The sequence below is a fragment of the Hippocampus zosterae genome, chromosome 13 (assembly GCF_025434085.1).
Source record: "Hippocampus zosterae strain Florida chromosome 13, ASM2543408v3, whole genome shotgun sequence".
NCBI classification, from domain to species: Eukaryota; Metazoa; Chordata; class Actinopteri; order Syngnathiformes; family Syngnathidae; genus Hippocampus; species Hippocampus zosterae.
This window is the reverse complement of record NC_067463.1, coordinates 9,650,991-9,674,368: the sequence shown is the minus strand read 5'-3', so window position 1 is coordinate 9,674,368 and position 23,378 is coordinate 9,650,991. Positions and strand designations below refer to the sequence as shown.

General features: G+C 43.1%; 2 protein-coding genes across 4 annotated transcripts; one reads left to right on the top strand and one right to left on the bottom strand.

The window, feature by feature from the left end:
* Positions 1-562: 562 nt before the first annotated feature.
* Positions 563-6,430, top strand: lyl1 (LYL1 basic helix-loop-helix family member). Its single transcript, XM_052084458.1, has 4 exons — positions 563-1,009; positions 2,365-3,730; positions 4,509-4,606; positions 5,717-6,430. Exons 2-4 carry the CDS (start codon positions 3,231-3,233, stop codon positions 6,268-6,270), a joined length of 1,152 nt encoding a protein of 383 aa, XP_051940418.1. The 5' UTR covers positions 563-1,009; positions 2,365-3,230; the 3' UTR covers positions 6,271-6,430.
* Positions 6,431-9,651: 3,221 nt separating this feature from the next.
* LOC127613419 (uncharacterized) lies at positions 9,652-22,549 on the bottom strand. Of its 3 annotated transcripts, XM_052084437.1 has the most exons (11): positions 22,332-22,549; positions 21,759-22,076; positions 20,995-21,117; positions 19,689-20,892; positions 17,970-18,298; positions 16,146-16,256; positions 15,207-15,329; positions 14,242-14,584; positions 13,227-13,286; positions 12,845-13,149; positions 9,652-12,065 (listed from the first exon to the last, which is right to left on the bottom strand). In XM_052084437.1, exons 5-11 carry the CDS (start codon positions 18,294-18,296, stop codon positions 10,554-10,556), a joined length of 2,781 nt encoding a protein of 926 aa, XP_051940397.1. In that variant the 5' UTR covers positions 18,297-18,298; positions 19,689-20,892; positions 20,995-21,117; positions 21,759-22,076; positions 22,332-22,549; the 3' UTR covers positions 9,652-10,553. The 3 variants fall into 3 exon arrangements, with proteins under 3 accessions (XP_051940397.1, XP_051940399.1, XP_051940398.1); XM_052084439.1 differs by lacking the exon at positions 22,332-22,549 and having other exon boundaries at positions 21,759-22,088; XM_052084438.1 differs by lacking the exons at positions 20,995-21,117; positions 21,759-22,076; positions 22,332-22,549 and having other exon boundaries at positions 19,689-20,927.
* Positions 22,550-23,378: the final 829 nt, after the last annotated feature.

Here is a 23,378-nt window from a genome sequence, read left to right as displayed (position 1 = left end):
AATGGATAGATGGATGGATTATATATTGACTATGTCATTATCGCTAACCTTAAAAGAAGACAGTTGCATTCACATTTAATCTTTTTTAGCAAGTCTCTCTTGTATCGTATAATAGCATAGAAGTCTGTGTTCATGTGGGTGCCAAAGCAATACCGACATTTTTTTTAATGTACTCCCCATTGTCATATTTTTAGCATAAACATAATCACGCATGAACTATAGGTGTGTGTGCAGCAGGCTGATTACAATCCAATCCACTCTACTACTGACCATCCGTAGTGTACATCAAGCTGCGTGTGTGTTATTAAATGTGTGTTGTGGTGGTAATGGGGGTGGGGGGCTTGGTTTTAGTATTGTGGGTGGGTTGGGGGGGGCGGTGGAGGTTTCTTATCTGTAGGCCACAGGCAGCTTTTGAGGGTCTTATCAGCAGCCACCACATTGTAGCAGCACATCCTCTTGTCCAGCAGGGAGCGGAAAACTCTTCTCGCAACAGGGACCCCCCCCCCCACACACACACACACACGCACACACACACAACCAACCTCACCTCCATACCGACCAGCTTCTCTCTCTCGCTTTGCCCCCCCCCACAACTGAGTCCAAGCATTCCGAATGGGGGCCGGTCACAGCATTGTGTCGTCTTGCAGACAGACAGACGGACAGACAGAAAGTCAGAAAGTCGGCCCTGAGCGAGAGATTTGAAGGATGACAGTGGTGTCAACATCATCTCCATACGGGCTTTCACTCTTCCTTTGCTCTCATATGACAGCACAAAAGCATTGTGTTCTTCCACTTCTGGATCTACATGGTTTTCACATGTTTTTTTACATGGTTTGATTCCTTTTTTTTTGGGGTACCTTTTCCAAAAGAAAGAGTTTGAGTGGCGCCTCAGGCAATTTTGTCTCCAAAGACAGAACGTAAACCTTGATGACGAGATCCTACACGAGCCTCGATGCTTTTTTGGACACAATTTTGGATTCTGAAGCCACATGGAGGCCATGGTGTGCATGTGAGTATTATTTTTTTTCATGTCCATTGCTTTGCAATGTATATTCGATCACGTCATAATGAGCATCGAGCATCATGAAGTGTTTTCTGCTGCCTTTTCAATATTACAAATCTTAACATTTTACCATTTTAAGCAGGAATGGGGAATTTCAAACTGATTTGACCTGTTCTTTTTTTTTTCTCCTTTTTTAATACAAATTTGAGCTGGCTTTCTAGGTTAGATGAAAAAATCACAACTTAATCAAGCATAAGAGACCATTGCAAAGAAAAAAAATCTGTTCTATAATGCAAGTATTGTCAATATAATTTTGGGCACTTTAAAAAAAAATCAAATTTACAGCATCATTTAAATTTTTGGGGGGGTAAATAAATTGAAAAAAAAACATGAATGATTGTACATAGAATTGTATTAACCATTACGGAAACAACTATTTGATAACGATCAATGTTGTTCTTTTATGGCAGCTCAGTCTACTCGGTAGTGGTCTCAAAAATGTGTTCAGCGCAGGACGAATATTTTACTGTCGGTCAAAATCGAATTTGCAGCAGGTTATTGTAATTGATAAAATATAAATAAACATGATAAATACTTATCAGACAAGTGCATTATTTACTTGGCATTTGTATACCAGAAACACAAGGGTAATTAATTTTAAACTACAATAATTATTTTGCACAGGTATTTATGTTGGCAGATTTAAAACATGACTCTCATCTTATGATTTTATTCGCAAATAGTTATCAACCAAAACAATAAGTTTTATTTACACAAATTCACAAATTAAATTATTGCTGTATGTGCTGTTGTGTATGCAAACAGGAGGAAGTCATTCAAAGAAATCTTTCCATTTTCAAACTGGTCTGACACTGCTACTTTAAATGAAAAACTCTACGCATATATAAAAAAAATTCAATGTAATCCTTTGAAAATGCTCGAAACAAAATGTTCCTTTGAAATGAATTTGTGTTTTTGCTTTTGTTTAATAATCTCAAACAACAAGCTCGGCAAACCGTGCATCATTGTGAAAGAGGGAACCGTCCCAAATAAAAGTCGTGACCATTAAGTGACAAGAAAACAGGAACAAGTGCGATTGCAAAACCTAAAAGCTGATGGTGACTCACGAACTACACTTACATGTCAGCCTTTTGCACTGCAGCACTTCAGTTTAAACAACAATTGTCTTTGCTACAACCGCGTTCTTATATGATGCGAATGATCAGCATTCTCCTTCGCGGCATTGCTTTAGTGTCCCTTCGTGGCGCGCAACGCCTGACATACCGCGTGTAGAGCCTTCTCTAAATATGTATGCCAACTATACACTAAATCCCACGTGTGTTTCTTCTTTTGTTTCCCAGAAGCTTTGATATGCATCCAATCTTCACCGGCCGGGGGAATATTTTGAACGCTTAAAAGGATTTTGACTCACATCCTCCCAACACGCGCACACACGGACACACACAGACTAACTCATTTGAGGCATCTGAGAATTCTCAATGCAGGATGTGTTTTAAGGACAAATATAGACATTCACTTTGGGTCCTATTGCGCCCAAAACTCTATTAAAGGTCACTTGGTCATTGTAAAACTCGCCTCAGATGAACAATTCCAGTTATGTGCAATTCAAGGCGGCGGTATAAATCCACCTTTTGAAAGAACACAACTTTTGTGGAGAGCAGCAATTGCGAACCACTGTGAGATCATTTGTTCACTACAAATAATGTACTTTTCTTCCTCTAGCTATGCTAGCGACATATGGTGACAAGCCAAACGATTGAATGCTCCGCCGCCAGATGGTACAATGAACCTGCCCGTATTCACCTGTTGCCTTTCACATGTCAACAAAATAGGGTTCAAATAAAGAGGACCTCATTTCACAATGAGGAAAGTTGTGAGTAAATTGAGAGACAATCTTTTTTTTTTCAGTATATATACTTTTTGTGAAATTTTGGATTTGGTGGTGTTCTGTGAGATTTGTCTATTTTAAAATATGTACCATGTCCCAGTAGTAGTGGGGAGGCACTGGTGTATGACTATGCGACACTTTGAGTCTTATGGTAAAAATGCTACTTGTTATGTGAAATGAGGTAGTGTAAAAAGTTTGTTATTTTTAATCAATAATAGCAACCTACAGGAAAGCGTAAATGCATTGTGTTAGTCGTCATCATATATAGGGGGAGCAAGGACAACACACACGCACACACACACACAAAATAGGTGCACCATGATGGAGAGGACGAACTCTGAGCCACACGCCTCCCCGCACTCCCTCCACAGCTCCTCGCCGCCATCATGCGCTTCCGAGGACAAAGATGTCCCCGAGGACGCCGAAACGACCGTATCGACCGATCCGTGCATCGAGCCCGTCGTCATGGAGACGGAGGAACATCAAAGCGGACCGGCAATCAGTGGCTCCCCCACTAAGTCGCCAACACTTGCCTCCCCACCGCCACTCCTGCCGGTCAAGACTAACCTGGGCCCACTCCCGCCCCCAACAACATCATCATCACTTCCTTCGCACATTCCCGTCATCAGCCTGGCCCACAGCAAGCCCCCTCTCGCCATCCCCAACCCACCGCTGACCGCCCTGCACCCGATTCCCAAAAGGCCTCCTCACCTGGAGCTGCGTCACACTCAGCTGGCCTGCCTGCCCGTCAGTGGATCCGGTGGTCCATCGGTGTTGGCTCAGACGTACCTGCAACCTGCTCATCCATTCTTCTCCAGGTGAGGGACACACCTAAAATCATTTGTTTCCACAAAAGCACACACAAATAGTCACGAAAAGCCTACTAGAACAACGGAACTTTATTTGGGTTTGTCAGCAGCTGACTCTCATTTAACATGAGTTTGAATGTGGTTGGTTAATCGCAAACGGTCATATCCCAGTTATGGGGGGTGTGCACACTTATGCAACCACATTATTTCAGAACAGTAAAGCGGGCTAACCACTGATCCACCACGCCAACCCAAAGTAGTGTTTGGTATTAGTGAGAGAAATGATTATTCAGCTGATTTTTTTGTTATTTTATTTTCAATTTTGTAATCATCTTTTCTATTAGTAGGCATCCTATCTCACTTTAAGACTTCACTCATGCAAAGTCTGCTTCATTAAATGCGACCAAAAAAAAGCTCCTCGTTATCCAAGCCCTCCAACTGTGCATCTCATCCTGACTACACCCCCGCCAAAAAAAAAAAGAAAAGGATTTTCTGTCGTAGCAGCAGTAGAGTTGTGCACATGATCTCCCTGTATGACTTCTCCGTCTGTCCTGGAAGCCCCGTCCCTGTCTTTTGCGCTAGCACGGCAGGAGGCAGTCATCCACCGCACCCTCCCGAGGTGCAATCATCCACTAAATGACCTTTATTAGACTGGCCTCAAACTCTCCACACACTCCCAATCAATGAAGCCTCCAAACAAACAGCTTCTGGCTCGCCGAACAACATCCACCTCGCTCTTGTTTGTGCTGCCTGCATGGTGTTTACCTTTTTTATTCTCTTCTTTCAGCTCTTTCTTGGCTGCCTCCGGGGGAAGCTACGGCGTCATCGCCAGCGGCCGAGTGAGGAGAAAACCTTCCGCACACTTTGAGATGGAGATTAATGATGGTGAGCAAAATATTGTGTCATTAAAAAAATGCATTTTATAATATGAGATTAGAATAAAAAAATATATAAATATCACTTTTTTTTGGGTCAAAACCTTCATTATGACGTGACAGTAGTCCAGGATAGAAATGATCTGTAAAAAAACGCAACCACTTCAGCTCCCATTTCGTGTCAATTTAATTGATATTTAAGATCGCCACTCCCGAGGAAATACAACCAAAAAGGTGTGTGACTTGTTAAGGGTGTCAATCTTTTGTTGTGCATCAGCCTCACACTAACCTGCGATGTCCGAGACGCACCTTATATTAAATGTCCGTTATTGTAGGCAGATGATTTTAAAATTTGCATTCACGTCAATTTTTGATCCTGCAGTAACACTTGAATTGAATTGTGGCAGAGTATCAAACGGCCTGAGAATACCGCATTCATTTGAAAATGGCAGAAAAGTCACGGGGAACTAAATTACCCCCCCTCCACCCATCCAGATATGGGGGTTGCCACAGAGTGTCATGTGGTCGTCACAACCCTGCTTACATTCGCACCAAGGAGAATATTTCCAGTTTTCAATTAACTTAACATACATATTCTGAGAATGTTGGAGCAGAAAACATACGGAAACAGGTAGCGCCCGAACCCGGTGGTTAGCACGTCTTTCTTACTGTTCTGAGATCCACTGAAATGCGTTCCATCAACACAAAAATATTGTGCTTTGAGTTGTGTGATAGAGTTAAGGTACCACTTTACAGTCAAAAACATTAATACAGTACAATGAAACAATTGAAATACTGGAGTTACTCAAAAAAGTTTTAAATTCCCCGATTAAATGTTCAGAAAAGTTATTCTCCTATACCGATGATTAAGTTCTAAGAATTTTCAAAAATCATGCTCTAGCACTGTGCACTCTGAGTAAAATACTTTTTTTCATTACTTTGCTTTAAATGTATTTTAAAGTCACAAATGTTGCCTTGTGAATGAAATGCACCAAATCAAAAAAAAAAAAAAGCTGCTTTGCCTTGCCTAAAGTTTCCAATAAAGTGCTAATCTCATCATGGCTCTGTGTCAAGCACAATGTTTGGTCCAACTGAATGATTTGGGGGGGTTTGTGTGCAGCTGGTCCTCCTCAGAAAATTGCCCGCCGCGTCTTCACCAACACCCGCGAGCGTTGGCGGCAGCAGAACGTGAACGGCGCCTTCTCGGAGCTGAGGAAGCTCATCCCCACGCATCCACCGGACAAAAAGCTTAGCAAGAACGAGATCCTGCGACTGGCCGTCAAGTACATCAACTTCCTGGTCACCTTGCTGGACGACCAGGCCCAGCACGGACTCAGGCACTCGGACTCGGATGGGGAGGAGGCACGCAAGATGGACTCGTCTGGCCTGGACAACAAACTGGAGCCTCTCTTTCCGTGTGACACCCCTCCTCCATCCCAAGGTGCCTCGCCACCTTCAACTTGCCCCGCGGTGACAAGGACCCACCACAGCAATCGAGACCCCACCGATTCGGCCATCCCGCTTGTGACCTCGCCGACAAGCTCGAGTTGCGACAGTGACGTAAACAGCGAGGAGAGCTTCGGGGCAAAGGCCTCTGTGGTGACGACGCGTGGCGCTCTGGCCAAGGTCAAGGGTCAGATAAGAATGGTGACAGCTGCAAATGATGAGCGGTGACCACAAAAGGAAGCCAGGGGGTGGAAATGCCACAGGATGGGTTAGGACTGAGCCGACACAAAAGAGATGCTCGTTCTGTCGCTCTCACATTAGAAGAGTTTGATGTCATGTTGTTGGTTGTGTGTCTTTTTTTTTTTTTTTTAAGTAAAGTGCAAACTTTTTGCGGCTGCATCATTCATTCCTTATCACGTTTCATCCAAAGAAAGAAATTTAACGGGGTGTCCATGTTGTCACTCTTTTCTGTCTGACTGGAATCAAGCTGAAGCAGTACCTGTTTTATCATTCGCACACCTAAAATGAACAACCGTCATGGAAAAGCTGATGATGGAGTACAAAGAACAGACCTGAACAACATATGATTTACTTTTTCATTAGAGTGGGCAGCTTCTTCTGCAGAATATAGTGACTGCGTAAAGCAAAAATCCACGTATAATTGATGCACATTATAAATGCTGTTGAAGAAAAATATATCTATAGCCATGAGAGCTGGGAAGAAGTTTTTTAAACACCAGAAATTATTGGGAAGATGGTGATAAACCTCCAATGTGTTTTCCATGGAAAACAGGGGTTGGCCGCACAAAAATAAAACAAAAAATCCTCCAAACAAATCCAAAATATTGAAAAGCAGGACAAAATATTGTAAAAAAAAAAAAAAAAATATCTGAATCTGCGAATGCTGAACCACAAGCATGTGGGCATCCAGTGTACACGCTTCATATGGAAAATTGACCTTTTAGTTGCTTGTTTTGACATTTTTGGTTCTCTGGAGTCTGGAATAGCAACTTACCCATCAAGTATCACACAACCAAATCAGAAACCAATGTCAGAAAATGTGTGAAGACCTATGGTGACAAAACAGTGGGTCTCATTTTTAATAATACAGTTGCCTACACTTGGTTTCTCTCCTTGTGACTTTTGCAGGGATCGGCTATTTTATTTTCTACCACGCATAGCTGATTACACAGACCTATCATATCATGGCCATAAGGTAAGCAGAGCTGCAGCGTTGTGAGATTCACCGATTCATATCATTTGTGTTCTGTTCTGAATACCGGTGCATAAACAGAATATAGAAGGCGACAGGGCAGCGATCAGTAGCACAGCCACCGCAGTTAGAAAAACGAGCACAAAAGCTTCTGCTAGAATGAAAACAAATCAGAAAAAGCCCACGGGAACAGCTGAAATGATTTGGTGGTTATGCAGAGTCAACAACAGACAACCAGGCGTGAACGATTCCACTGCCCGGGTGAAGGAGAATACTCAGAGGCATATATTGAAGATGACTAACATAAAAAAGTTATCTCTTTCTATTATAAGAGTTGTTTTTTGTATTATTATTAGAGTTGTAGTAGTAGCAGCAACAGCAGTTGAACTAGTAGGTATCAGAAAGAAAAATCCTGCCTAGTTCCTGATTTTGACAAAATGTGAACTTTTTATGTTTTTAGTTTTTATCTTTTCCAGCAAATCCTTTGGTAGGATTTTGTTTCGAAAAGCACCAGTGCCAATTTGGAGGTCATATCGCTATCTTTGTTACGAAGATTGTCTTCAAAGGACAATTTCCTTCTCAATTCTTTTAAAAGACATTCTATGTGCTGATGACAACAGATGAATAACATGAGTCATAAACAGCAGGTAAACAAAAGTTATGCACCGTGACACCCCAAAGCCGGATGTTGCCATTCGCTGACATTATGTCGTGACAATGGAAAGCATGGGAAAAAGACCTTTATCATAATCCCATTATGTTTTTCATGGATATTTTTTTTATGGTCTGTTCTACGTGCACACATTCGTGTGTGTGTGTGTGTGTGTGTTCTGGTTGTGTTTGACAACCAGCAAGGATTTATGTAACCACAGCAACTGTAAATGTGTGGTAAGGTGTAAATCTGTAGGATGTGGTTCAAGACGGATTTTAGTGTATTGGGCAGGGCTGTTCATTAGCTTCCTAGTGGGGGGTGGCTTGATACATATCGGATATGGGCGTTAGGGTGGCAACTGCATGGAAGTCGGGAGGTGTGTGTAAGGGGGTGGGGGGGGGGGGGTGCTAGAAAACGGTCCCAGGCTGTTTCTGGGAAGCCCCCTGCACCAACATTTTGGACCACAGAACAGGAAGTTTGCACAATATTTCACTGACACCTCAAAACCACATTGACTGGGCTGGGGTCTTGAAACATTTATTGCTATGCATTTTCTTTTTAATCCTCTCAAAAATTGGGTAGTTAAAATGGATGTCATGTGAAATACTGTGTATGACTACATATAAATACCGCAACATGTACACATATACAGTACAAATACATACTGTATATGTAAATTAAAAAATAATTCATTCATTCATTCATCTTCCGTACCGCTTGATCCCCACTAGGGTCGCGGGGAGTGCTGGAGCCCATCCCAGCTGTCTTCGGGCGCTAGGTGGGGGACACCCTGAACCGGTTGCCAGCCAATCGCAGGGCACACATAGCCGAACAACCAACCACGCTCACACTCACACCTAGGGACAATTTAGAGTGTTCAATCAGCCTGCCACGCATGTTTTTGGAATGTGGGAGGAAACCGGAGCACCCGGAGAAAACCCACGCAGGCCCGGGGAGAACATGCAAACTCCACACAGGGAGGCCGGAGCTGGAATCGAACCCGGTACCTCTGCACTGTGAAGCCGACGTGCTAACCACTGGACTACCGGGCCGCCCTTAAAAAATAATATATTTTACTATTTTATAATTGAATTTATCTCAATAAGTAGTTATAATTATTATATAAATAGATATCAAATTCATCAATTGATGACACTTATGTTTAATTACAAATACAATGAAAAACTAATTAAATCCCTAATGAATTGCAGTTAATATAACAATTTAAATTATGTAATTATTTTTAATGAGAATACATGATTTTATTCAAATAGACGACTTTATAAGCATTACTTATGCAATAATTTTTTTTAACCGATTCCACAAATGACCACCACATTTGTCCACTTCCAAGACAAATCGATAACAAATACGGCTGAGTGTTTGGTTTGTGTGCGTGTGTATGTTTAACTCGCCTCATGGAGGCCAGACAGGGTGAAGTCGGCCAGCCTGACTCTCTGAGATAAAAATGTCAGCACCTCCACCCCTCTACCTCCAGAAAAACGAAGACCTGAACCTGTACACACAAAATATGAGCAGACCAAACTGTATATAAATTTCACACCTAACATTGAAATCACATTATGTTATGAACTAATTTACTTAAATCCAAATGATGCTTTCGTGCGCACCCACTTGACAAAATAAACATGGGAGTAAATTCAAGATGTTTCAACCTCGATCAATCATGTGTGACGTGAAGAAACTAGACCCAGGGATAATTAATATCAGTCTACAAAGAGTGTAATATCAAATATTTTATTTCCACTGTAATCATGCACAGAAATACATTAAACATTGAAATTTCATTCAAATCTATGGCACGCAGCTAGATATGAATTGTGTAGAGCCCAAACATGTCAATCCAGTGACACCATAACTCCTTCCTTCACATCCAAGTCATTATTGGAATTATTGAAGAAATGTGTTGAAAAAGCAGTTACCGGTAATCTTATCTGACGAGTAGTGAGCCAGACTTTCACTTTGTAAAATGTGTGTAATGCCAGGTGTTGAGAGATCAGGACCGGTAAGGTCTTATTTTTGCTAGCCTAAGCACTACCAAAAGCGCTGACCTACATTTACATTCGCAATTCCACAAAATTGTGTTGATGTCTTCCCAAAATGTTGATGTCTTCATTTCGTAGCGTTTCTCCTCCCTGCACTGCTCCCAGGACATGCCTTTCGAAGTTTCATGGTTTTTGGCCAATCAGATTTCAGCCTGTTGCCATGTCCCATCAAATCTGCTCAAGGCATCCACAATCACCACTGTTGTTTATTGTTTCTTGAACCAATCAGATTTGAAATTCATCTTCACGGGGCCAGGACGCTGGCCCTCAATGATATCGTCTTTTTCCTTTCTCTGATTCGCTTGACAGAGAAAAACTTACATTTAATTTATACATTTAATAATCAGCATCGGTTGAATCAGTTTTGAAGTATTTTATTTTTTAACAGTACATGTTTTGTTATGTTATAGTAATACTGATTCTGAACTGCTCCAAATTATTTATGGTACTATTATGAATTGCCATTAATCGGAGGTGTTACGAGGTGGATTAAGTCGGCTAAATCCCCACTGAAGGTCACAAATTCACAGCTCGCCATTGACGCAATTTGCTCCAGTCGACACTTTATCCCATTGGTCCTTCATTCCTTTTTCATGACTTTCTCTCCTTGTTTGACCAGTGAATCCACCATGTCGTTCACTCGTCTTTCAATGTTACTCGCGGCCTTCTCCGGCACGCTTTTCTTGCCAAACTTTCGCCTGCCCACCTCAGTGGTTGCAGCACCGATGACGGCCCCCGCGGCTCCGCCGATGGCCCCCGCCAAAAACACCCCGAGCGCCAACCCCAGCAATGCGCCCACGATGACGACCTTTGGTATCTTTTTGCCATTGGCCACCATTTTCTGCCACACGGAGCTCTCGCTAACCATTTTGGCGCCCGCTTTGGCTCCAGAGCCCATCTTTTCCCACACGGGACTCTGGGCCACCTTTTTTGCTCCGGCACCGAGTCCGGCTCCGAGGCGCACTGAACCGTCAGCCACCAGTTTGGCACCGGTCTTGGCCCCGGAACCAACTTTTTCCCACACGGGGCTCTGGGCCACGGCTTTCGCTCCGCTTCCGATCCCGGATCCGACACGCATGGAGCCGTCTGCCACGACTTTGGCTCCGGAGCCGACCCAGGTCGAGCCGTCTACCACCACTTTGGGGAGTCTGTCTCCCACGAGCTTGGAGACGTGTCCGGCTTGAGCGCCCACCTTCCCCCACACAGGATTGTTGGCCACCGTCTTCTGTACGTTCTGCGCTCCGCTCCCAACCGAGCCCCATACCGGACTGCCCATCACCTTCTTGGCTCCGTCGCTGACCCACACCGAGCTGTCAGACAACAGTTTGGGCAGCAACTTGGCGTTGGACTGCACTTTCTCCATCACAGACTGGAACACTGAAGGTGACATGTTGGCCACTGTCATTATAGGTGGGAGGCTCTCAATATTCATGGTGCCGACGCTCCTCTCGGCCTCGGCTCGCGCTTTCTCAACTTCTTCCTCTCTCACTTCCTCTTCGGCCTCAGCCACGGTCTGCATGTAAGGGTAGAGGGGGCGCCTCTCGCCCCAAAACTGCTCTCCAAGGCGTTCTTCTTCCTGCTTCTGCCGTCTCCTCTCCCTCGCGATCTCGGCCTGCATCTCCCTCACTCGGTTCTCTGCCTCTTGGAAAGCGGGACTGGAATAACACTGCCCCCCTGCCTCGGCCGCTATCTGCTCCACCTTCTCCAGGAGATCCTCCACACTTCTGCCATAACCGTCTCTCTCCAGGATGTGGAACCTGTCCCCACACTTCTCCACCAATTTTAACAAATCATCTCGCTGACCCGCGATGTACGCCTCGACACTGGCGCCGCCGGCCTTTCCGCTCTTCCTCAGAAGATCGGCGTGTGTAAAGAGGACCAGTGTGTGATTCCTGACAGCATTCGGCCCAAAGACAGTCTCCAGAGCACAGAGTGATTGTAGCTCCAACTTGGCCGGCTGGTCCATTGGGACGCAGAGAAGGAAGGCGTGGGGACCCGGACTGGACAGGGCCACGCAGGAGGAGATGAGAGCTCGCACCTCATCTGGAGTACGCTCTGAGTGGAACCAGTCTGGGGTGTCCACTACTGCCACCTGCGGGAAGGGAGGAGAATGGAGACATGTTAACAAATGTAGACAACTCTCATGATTATTGATGTCTATTGTGAGAGGATAAGTTAGAATACTTGGTTTGGAAACAACGATTTGTTTACCGTCAACACAGGGATCGGTTCGTCGTTAGATCTGTTGAGCACGTGTGTCAAACTCGAGGCCAAGGGGTCAAATCTGGCCTGTTTCTTCATGTTATGTGGCCCGCGGAAGCAAATCTTGTATCAGCTGCCACGATTCTTGCTAAAATCTCTACCAACATTTCTAAATGTCATATGTACAAATAATATTGCAAGAGATTTTTCTTAGCAAGCCCCCTTTTATGGTTATTTAAATAAGAGCGTGATATGAATAAATATGTATTGGATCATAAGCTGAACAAACTACTGTATGACCCTTCGATGTCTGGCTCGTGACAATATCACAATATTTCCATCTTATTCATTCCTCTTTTTGCTCTTTCTCAACACACTAAACATTTTTTTAATGTTTTGTATTATTTTAAAGTGCGTTTAAAGGCCATAAACACAAGCCCCATAAATGCTATCAAAACATGCAGAGGGAGTATTTTAATAGCGTATTGTATTGTATTGTATTGTATTGTATTGTATTGTATTGTATTGTATTGTATTTCTGTATCGTGATTATTATTTATTGCTAGGGTGGTCTGGAACTTAACCCCCAGGGATGACGTTCTAAGTTAACAGTACTCAGAGATCATGAATTTCCACAAAGAACAAAATTCAAATAAAAATAGTACTGGCCCTTCTTCCAGCGACCACTGCTTTCATCTTGGCGCACTCCTCAGTGATGGCGACCAGACTGTCAGGCCTGGATTCAAACACATCCCGCCCTAGGATGGCATTGCCAGCCGCACTTTTTCCCGCTCCGGATCGTCCGATCAATACCAGACGTAGCTCCGGAGAGGATGGCGAGCTTACGGAGGTTGTGGCAGGGTACGGGTCAAAGTTCGGTGTGGAAGGTTCATAAACGAAGGCCGGGTGTTTGGGGAAGGAGGTGGGTGAGCCCTCTGGGGAATTTTCCTCAAAGCTGCTGATTCTGTGATGAACTAAGAGATGACAGATGGTATAATAAGCAATTCATCAATGCAAACATCATTTAGCTGTAGTCATGAGCTCGTCTCACGAGTGGAAACAACTTGAGCTGAGGTTCTTTCATCCGTCATTTGTGAGAATCTGGCTCCATCTAGAGGACAAAGAGGAATCAGGCGTCATCTCTCAAGCAGCCAGCAACATTTGCTCAATAGGTCAAAGTGACATTAGGTGTGCTACATACTAATGGGAGCGCTAAAATATTCTTAGAGCATGTCCAACCTCTGACGTTCCAGGGAAGATTTAAGAAATAACATGGCTGACAACCTCTGTGAGTGTGTCGTTGAAGTGCATTCAAGTTCTGAAAAGTGTTGAAAATCAGCGGTTGGTGACATCATCCATTTTAAAATAGAGCATCAGTGACTTTTCAACCACCGGCATATGCTTGCAATTTCAATGCAGAAGAGCCTAAGATTGTTGCGGATTGACAGAGCAAATTGTTGATTACATTCATTTTACAAATTGCACGGTATGTGGACTTAATTCCAATTGAAACAATGTTGATATTCTGATGTGTCTCCAACGATACACTTTTGCCTGCCTTAACTTTTCAACTTTCCAGATTTCTTGAGTGCATAATGTGAACCCCCAAAAAATCCTGGGTCAATTTTTAGTGGGCTCCCGATCTCATCCATTTCCTAGAGCGGTTGACGTAGTCGGATTGCAAATTGAATTTGCTTTGAAGTCAACTCTGAAGTGGTTGCCAAGCCAATTGCAGGGGTTGCTGATTGTCTCAGTAAAATGCTATCCGCTATTCTATTGAGAGTCAAGCAGCTGCACATTTTCTTGGGTTTCTGAGAAGTTATCACAACAAATGTTTGTTGTACTTTGGATCATTAATTGATATGCGTATAGTACATATGTAATTGTGAGACGATAAATAAAATAGGGGTGCCCATGTTTTACGTGTCAGCTCGTCAGCAAACTCTGCAGAGGCCTGACAAGGATTCTGATCCTTTGAATCAGGTGAGGGAAACATGTACAACAGGCAGGACAGGCTCTAAATAAATTAAGTTAATAGGAGAAGATCCGGTTTATTAGCCGTTGACCTGCATTGAGTCTGTAAGAGCGCCTCTCCTGCTGATCATCATTCCGGCCCGACTGCCACCCTCCTGGTGTTGAAGCAGCCAGACTGGAGTGAAGCGCCTCAGACACTCCCCCATTGATGCTGTCAATCTCGATTTCTCTCCTCCTCTCCCAGGCTTCTCTGTGCAAATCCACTTCCTCTATGTTGGACGGGTAGCCGGATGCCAGAGTTTCCCTTTTCTCTTCCTTTTGCAGTCGGAAGCTTTCAATCAGCTCTCTCTTCCGCTGCTGCACGCGCTCTTCCATCTCCCTCTCCTCTTTTGTTTTGAGGCAGAACACCCCACTTTTGCTCACCATGTCCTCCACCTATTACACAGAATAGCATAAAAGATAATCCCATATTTTATTGAACAGCCGGGGGTCACCAAGCTTTTTGAAAATGAAAGATGTAGCTCTCAGTTTGGTTATTTCTTAATGTGAAGAGCTACCAATGTGATACGCATTCCAAAAATTACAACATATCTCTGATGACCTTTAATGATGTTATTATGAGTAATTAATGACACTGATCATGTTCAAAATAATAATGTTTTGAAAAAGGTAGGAAACAGATGTAACGTGCAAGACTTTCTATAACTCTCTGCGCGGCTTTACATTTTCAAAAGACAACATCGACAACATTCCTGGAAAGTCACAGTGCATCATTCATGGTGAGCTATTTTCAGAACAGGCTCGTGCGCTACTCATGTGGTAGTTACGTGGCACCGTGTTAGTGACCTCTGACGGACAGTATGCGGAAGTGTCGCTTGGGCTCTTTGAACTGTCAACTATGTATTTGCTTTTTTTTATCTTTACCATCAGAGCCTAAACCAGCTAGCCAACACTTTAGAGCAGCGGGGGAATTCACAATGGTAAAATTGATAAACACTCTCTCACTCTCCTTGTGGCACTCTCACTCCCTCACTCCTCCTCCTCCTCTTCCTCCTACCTTGCCCAGAAGCTCTCGAACCTGCGCACGGTCCCGCGGCTGACGGTTATTGATGACATGGTAGCGCCCCCCACAAAGCCCAATCATTTGCCTCAGGCCGGGATTCTCCTTCAGAAGGTATTCCTACAGAAAAAGACAGAAGAGGATTTCATTTGCATCAAGACCACGGCAATCTCTTTTCAGAAGCAACCTTGTCACAGAAAGTAACTGGCCTACTTTTTGGGTCTCTGAGACGCTACGATACCATTATTAGCCCTGTGGAATATTTAACTGTTCTCATTCATGCCGTTTTCATTGATGAAGAGAAGGATCAATTACATCACGTTTATTATGCATTGCAAGATGCAGAAAGTTGTTTCCATGCCAACAAATGACTGCGCTTCCAATTTCAGATGAAGATATAATGCAAACATTTTTACCCTTGAGATATTAAAACATAATTCATCACATTGGCCTTCCGGTACCTAACACAATAAATAGGGATATCATGGGCAATTATTTCGGTAAGTTCAATCAAAAAGTGAAACTATTCTTATTAATATTTGTGATATGCAAACACTTAAAAACAAATGACCAACTCCTACATCAAAAGTATTTTTCCATTGTGTCATATTTAATATTCTATGTTCTTGAGATGGTGAATTTTGGGGTTTCTGTTAGCTGTGAGCTAAATCATTTAAAAAACAACCCCCCCCCCCCCCAAAAAACACACTTTTTTTGAGCTTTCCTCAATATTCAGATGCATTAAGTTGCACTTGTGTACAGCATATCATGTACGGGACATGATGACGTAATCTCAAACGTTTTTTGTGGTTACAAATTAGAAAATCGAGTCATGCGTCTTCATTTCAATATGAGCTCTTTGAACACCGCCTGCCTAAAATCAACAGAAGAGAGCCTCCAGGCAGTCTTCTCTTCAAAGCGCACATTGGTACTCACCTCCGCAGTTCTTCCTATGAGATAATCGCCGCAGGTCAGCAGCACCATGGTGTGCTCCAGTATTTCTTTTCCAAACACTTGCTGCAGCTGCGTAGGCACTTGGCCGTCCATCTAGTCAGAAGCACAAGAACGATAGGCAGCAGAGTGGTCACTCCCCAAAAGTGTTTTTCCTCACCGTGAGGAGCAACAAAGGAAATTGTAATGTGTGATTTGTAATAAAAAACATTTGCATGACATCAATATTTGAATCTTATCAAAATAAAATATGTACATGTAATGAGGAACTAACGAAAGAAAAAGAACAAATTGCATCCACTTTACAATACAATACATGCTGATTTATATAGCGCTTTCACAACAGCGGCAGCTGTAACAAAGCGCTTAACAAAACAGTTAACATAAAGTAAAATAAATAAACAGGTCACATAACATAAAACACGGACAGTCGTGCAGTCCTATCCACTTTTCCGTCACATGCTTTGTTGTTTGAAGCAGTTTGAGATGAAAGAGGAGAGAATCAAAGTGTCCTTTAACCAGTGGATCAGAGACGTCATGCTCAAAATGTGCACACGTCGGCTACAAGCTGAGTTTCAAAGTCAACAAGAAGCTGTAGCATCCATTGATGAAAAAAGAGATTGGTTCACTTCTCCTGTCCCATATAAATCCGCTTCAATTCCAAGCGGCGGCTCCCAGTTCCACATACGCATCGGCGCTCTGCGCTGACGCTCCTATCTCCTCATCCTCAACTTCAGCAGCCATCCATCCAGCCGCACCAACGCCAACTGTCCTACAGCGCCGACATCTCCACTGGACAAAACAGGGCGGTGAAAAATGCTGCCCATTACAGGCGCAAAAAACAACAATACTGTAAAACTTTTTCTACAAGCTATAATCTCTATAAATATAGAATACCATTTTCCGAACCGCTTGATCCTCACTCGGGTCACGGGGGGGGGGGGGGGGGGGCACTGTCTTCGGGCGCTAGGTAGGGGACACCCTGAACCGGTTGCCAGCCAATCGCAGGGCACACAGAGACGAACAACCATTCACGCCCACACTCACACCTAGGGACAATTTAGAGCGTCCATCAGCCTGCCATGTATGTTTTTGGAATGTGGGAGGAAATCGGAGCATCCGGAGAAAACCCACGCAGGCCCGGAGAACATGCAAACTCCACACAGGGAGGCCGGAGCTGGAATTGAACCCTCTGCACTGCACTGTGAAGCCGACGTACTAACAACTGGACTACCGGGCCGCCCTAAATATAGAATACATTTAATATAAGAAAAATAATCTGTGTACAAAGTATAATACAGAACAAACGTACTCAGAGTCCAAACATTTACATTGCTAAAATATAGATGACACACCAAATTACAACCTGATCCAACATTTAATATTCAGCATATTAGAAATCAATTGAGGAATGTGTGAAATGTGGAGTCTGAGTTTGAAAACTAGTTTGAGATGACAGCTTTTGACCTACCAGTATATGAACAAATTTGACAAATTATCACTTCATATTTCCAACTTTCAATTCAATTGACGTTGGGTAATATATTGATACACAAACCGTATGCAGATGGAGTCCCACAATCACAGAGCATGTGGTGTTTTTTAGGGTGGTAATTTGTGTTTCCGATGCATTGGAAATCAACCAGCCAAATTCAATTTGGGATTTGATTTAAAAAAAAAAAGGAGCAATGTTATCATTATCATGTACGGACGTGTTCAAAATTGAATGGGAATATCCTTGCAAACCCAAACAAATAAACAAAAAAAAAGAACAAAGTCCTCCCTGATCGAGATGATCATAGAACCAACCTCTGTGAACTGGCTGACAGGCACCAGCAGCAGAACGGCATGAGGACCGGGCGCCAGCAGGGTCATGGCTCGCTCAGTCTCCTTCTTCACGCCCTCGTCCATTTCCATACCGTTCCAGTACCACCTGGGAGTCTCCACCAGGGTCACCATCCTGCCCTCGGCAAAGTCCTTGCGCAGCTGGATGCTCCGGGGCGTCGCCGTGGACATGTCCGTCAGCTGGCTCAGGATGGTGTCGGCCGACGACGTCTTGCCGCATCCGATGTTGCCCAGCAGCACCAGCCTCAGCTCCGGATACGTCGAGTCGAAGTGCTGCATGTGCATACTCATGGCTGGAAGAAAAGAGCAAACAGGGCTGACTAGGAGCTCTGCCAAAGGCGTGTTCAGCGACAATTTCTGGCATGTGCATTATGCTTGGCTGCGCAGGGTGACAAAAATTGAAACATTTTAAAATACGACGTAATCTTGGTTTTCTAACAATTCGATAATTCAAGATTTTTAAAAAAATAATTACCTCAGGTTACACCGTATTTGCAGTCTTGTTTTGCACCGCATAAACATCGTTGGCAGTGTGCTTCAGGTATCTTTGTTTTTTGCCTAAAATTGCCACAACATCCCACACAATAGCTGTGCTGCATTGTGGGGTGCCATTCAAAATATTCGTTACATTTAGCTTGTTATGGCTGATTACTTCCCTCAATTTAACACTCAAAACCGACCAATGTTTGTAAAGACGTGCCTCAAAAGTCACACAAATCCTGAAGGTTGAACGGCCTAATTTGATGCGATTCAAGATAGCATGAAGCCTCAAAGACTCTTTGTGTTCAGGTCGAGTTTCAAAGGTCTTTATACTGTATGTGACACTTCAGTCCCGTCACTGAACCTACCGCGCATGTTTTTGGAATGTAGGTGCAAGTCAGACTACCTTGGACATCCCATGCCAGATTTGCAGTGGTTAAAACACAAAACCTTTCAACTGTGAGGGCCAAAGTGCTTCCACCACAGTTTCCTACGATAACAGTTTTTAAACCCAAACAAATCGGTGATTTATCAGTCTTGTTTTTGTATGGACACAGTTCTACTGTCACATTTTTGTACAGATGAGTCATTTACGGCAGTTAAATCTTCGTTGATGTTATGAACAAGTAGATCTCAACCAAACCTTGATGATCCAGTCTTACTGATGAGTTTCTCTTTCATGTGTGAGTTTATATGGACAGCCAGTCACTATTTTTTCCCTGCTGCATTCTTTGTTGTTGTTCTTTTTTTAAATTCGGTTCATATGTGCAACACCTTGCCAGTCCTGCCTGGCCGCATTCTACTGCATTCAAATTCCGTTTTTTTGACCGGTGCAAATGCACGGAAAATGTTACAAATCGATCCATAATGAACGTGCAATTTAATACAAGCTTTACACAATTCCAAAGTTAGGCACATTGTGCATTCTCAAGCTTGAGCTGCTGCAGAATAACAAATATAAAGTCTACAAATCGTAGTTTAATATTCACCACATCAGACGCAAAGTATTCTAATTGTCCCCCCCAACAAACTTTTCATCCTGACAGCCATTTGTTGTGAGAGAAATTCTTGTCCCAACAGATCTACACCACATGACCTATATACAACAATCTCAAGCAACCCGGTTTGAAAAGCTTAACGAATGAGGATCAGACACAGACTGACGAGTTAAAACAAAAACAAAAAAAATCTAAGGTAACTCACTTAAATATGAGCTCTGGAAGGCAGCTTTCGGCGTTATCGTCTTCTCACTTGAAGCCGCTGGTGCATAAGTGTGTGTCTCATCCACACCAGTTCGGTGTGTGTCGACTCACAGGTAACGGCTTGCATAATACAGGAGTCACACATTTGCCGTCTTACCACTCCCCAAGTGGAGGGGATGCATTAGGACGTGCGTATAACAGGTTCCACAGTCTGCAAGCTGTTTGGCATTCCTTGACAAGGCGCAGGCGGGAGGCGTATCCCAGGGCACTTTCACCACACCCAGAAAACACAACACCACCTGCATGGCTAATTTTAATTGCTCCTGCCGAATAATTGTTTGAATGTCAACATGGGAATGTTTTGATTTGTACTAGAGACATTTGAGCAATATCGAACACAAATATATACTGAAAAAAGAGAGTTTAATGAAGGCGTGTGTTGATGTTAGCACAAAGTGTGCTGTACTTTCTCACCAGTGTTGTAACCTTAAGCCTGTTAAGGCCTGTGGATTTTCTAGTTTGCTGATTACAACACTCAGCAAACTAGAAAATGTCACATACGGTCTGTAACTGTCATGTGTCGTACTTACCGACAATTGACAACCAACTGCCCTTGTGCGCATAGAGTCAAGTTTGAACTGAGCCAGCAGATAGTTGGTACGAGAAGATCAAGAACTTAATCCATTTAGTATTTACATCTCAAAAAGAGTCCAATGTGCATCTGACACAAAGGTCACCCGATGCAGTGGATGCTAATTTTCAGAAAACTAATACTTTTACCCGAAAAGACTCACACTTCACACATACGGAGAATTTCGAATCTTCAATGAACCCTGGGGAATTTGTCAAGAAAACCCAACAAAGAATATGCAAAGCCCACACAGGAGGGTCAGAGCAGAGATCCAAACCCAGAACCTCCCGACTGAGAGGCCTGTGCAAACAGCAACTCCATTGTGCTTCCTTATAACATCGCCCCAAAAATTTGAAATAAATAATAATAATGATCAAACAATTGAAGCACCAATATGGTGAATTTAATTGACACAGTGGTGTATAACAGAAAGATAGTTTTTTGAAATAAATATCGTGCAACCTAACCGTGGTCATAAAGTGAGCGTCATTCATTACATACAAAAATGAAGTTGTCTGAGTGGATTCATTCAAAAACCCGGCATTATATAGGCGATGTTTTCCAGAGCAGAACCCTTTAAAAGAAGGAATACAAATAAAATTTAGGATATCTTATGTGCAAAAAAGGCTTTGACAATAGCAAGTGTGCTACACTGTCCGTGTTGCACACCGCTTACCGGCGTGTTGTCTGTGCAGCTCTGCAGCTCTGCTATAAGTGAGGTGAGGCACATGAGTGGAGCAAGTGCACACAGCAGAGAGTCCAAGAGAAGAAGCAGGCTTCTCGACACACACACTGGTCTCTGTGAACACAAAACAGACCGCTTATCCTGTTAAAGGTTGCGGAGAGCTGCAGTGTCTCCAAGCTGACTTTGGACGAAAGGCTGACTACAAACTGGACTGGTTGCCACTCAATCACAGTGCGGATGCCGAGACCTAATTTTTTTTATTTGTAACTTAATTACTGTTAAGTATTATTTTTTGTCTCACACACACACACAAGAGGAGTATTTGTCGATTGCACCAACTATTGTGCAAGAAAGTAAACTACAGTTCTTATATGACTATTTGACCTTCCTTCTTCTGTGCAGACATACAGCAAAGCACAAACCGAAATAAATACATTTAAAATGAACTTCAAAAGCTCATATATGACATTACTTGACCTTCACTGCGTTTTATGAACTGATCATCCAGTTTGTTTGCATTTTTAAAAAAAACCTTTTCAAATTTATTTTCTTTAAATTTTAGTGTTATTGTTAGTTTTCATTAACTATAAAAACCTTGTAAGAGACAGAGAAATGATCACACTCACGCATACCGTAGTCAGCAAGTTGGAACTGAATCTACGCGGCCTCCACAGAAGTCAGGCAAGTGAAATTGTTAAACAAGTGACAAGGTACACACTTACTATATCCCGTCAGTCAGGATGTACAGTACTCACGTTTTTCCCCTTAAGGAGGTGTCCAATCAGCAACAAGGCTTCTCCGAGGAGATGTAGGTGAGCAGCAACACGAACAGGAACAGAGGAAGCAGGTCTTGTAGATTCCATTGCGTCCCATACGGAGCCCATGGGTTCGCACATGCACGCAACGGGACCAACTATGTCCCTTGTGGGCCTGGGCACAGCAGGACTCAGCGTGGTGCTGACGGTCATTGGGATGGCCGTCGCTGAACCAGGAGCAGTAATGAAGAGGTGAGGCCTGCAGTCTGCCTCGTTGTGCTTTTCATTGGTTAACTCCATTCCAGAACTGCCACGTTCCTGAGCATAAAACTGTTGAATAAAACGAGAAAAATTACCCAATGAGAATTAGATGAACAATACTGCCCTCTAGTGTTCAACATGAATGAAAATTTGAATCTCCGACTGTCGACATTTATTATTTCTCCAATGTTTGACAGTGTTGTATGTCATGCATAACCATGAAATGACAAAGCAAACGCGAACGGGTCACACTCCAAATGTCTACCGAAAGTTAACTGCACGAGCCCATGTTTGCAGGGGGGACAAACTCACTTTGTAAGGCATGGTGGTGTTACATTCCTCCACACACAAGTGTGCTTCTTCACAGTCGTTCATGTTCACGTAAGAATGTTGGTCAGCTCCTCTGGGTTCATTCATCTTGGACAAACAGGCCGAGGAATACAAGTCAAAAGGCACATAATTGCAGCCATTTTAAAGCAAGAGTTTTGACGTTTAACAATGTGTCCTTTGAATGTGCCTGAAGGAAAATAGGGTCCGAAATACACTGGGTCAAGTTCACGGTCATCTGCCTTTGTGCCTGAAGAAAAATGAAGGGGGCGGGTTGCGGTTATTTCGAAAAGAGGGTGTTCGAAGCAACTTTATTCGTTTTAAGTGTGTAGTTATATTGCACTATTTTAAAGTCGTTATTCATAATTTTATTTAAAGTTCAAGAAAGAAAAGGGGGGGGGGCGCTGACTAACGTTTAGCGCTTGGCTTTCTGCTGAGTCAGGTTAGGCACTCACCCTGCGTAGGCTGATCAGAGGTCAGTTACTAGTCTTAAAAACAAGAGTCAATTCAGGATGAGTCATAGTCATCCTGTGAGTGTTTTTTTTAATGTGTAAAGAGTGCGAGTGTTTGAGCAAAGCATGTCAATAAATAACGAATAGCAATGCTTGCAGTGGGTCGGCAATCTTTAGTCAAGTAACATAAAGCACATTTGACAATAAAGATGTACTTGACTTGAAGTTCTTAAAGGTGCAGTAACTGTATTGTAATTAAATGAGCTAACACCCTTCAGCGGTGTTCACTACATATACACTCTCAGTAGTATATTAACCTTAATTACACAATATTTGTTAGCGCCTTTCGATGACGTGGCTTTCCTTTTTATTTATGTTTCCCTGAGTTTATATTGCTGTCTTGTTGTACTTGTGTGCCAACATAACAAAAAAACCCCCAAATGACAAGGAACAGGAATAGACAGTAAAAAAGAAAAAAAACACATTATATGTAAAATGTGTGTAAGAGCGTGTGCTCTCAATTGTTGATACATGAATCCATTTATGTACAAAGTGACGCTATCACTTTGTTTAACGGTGC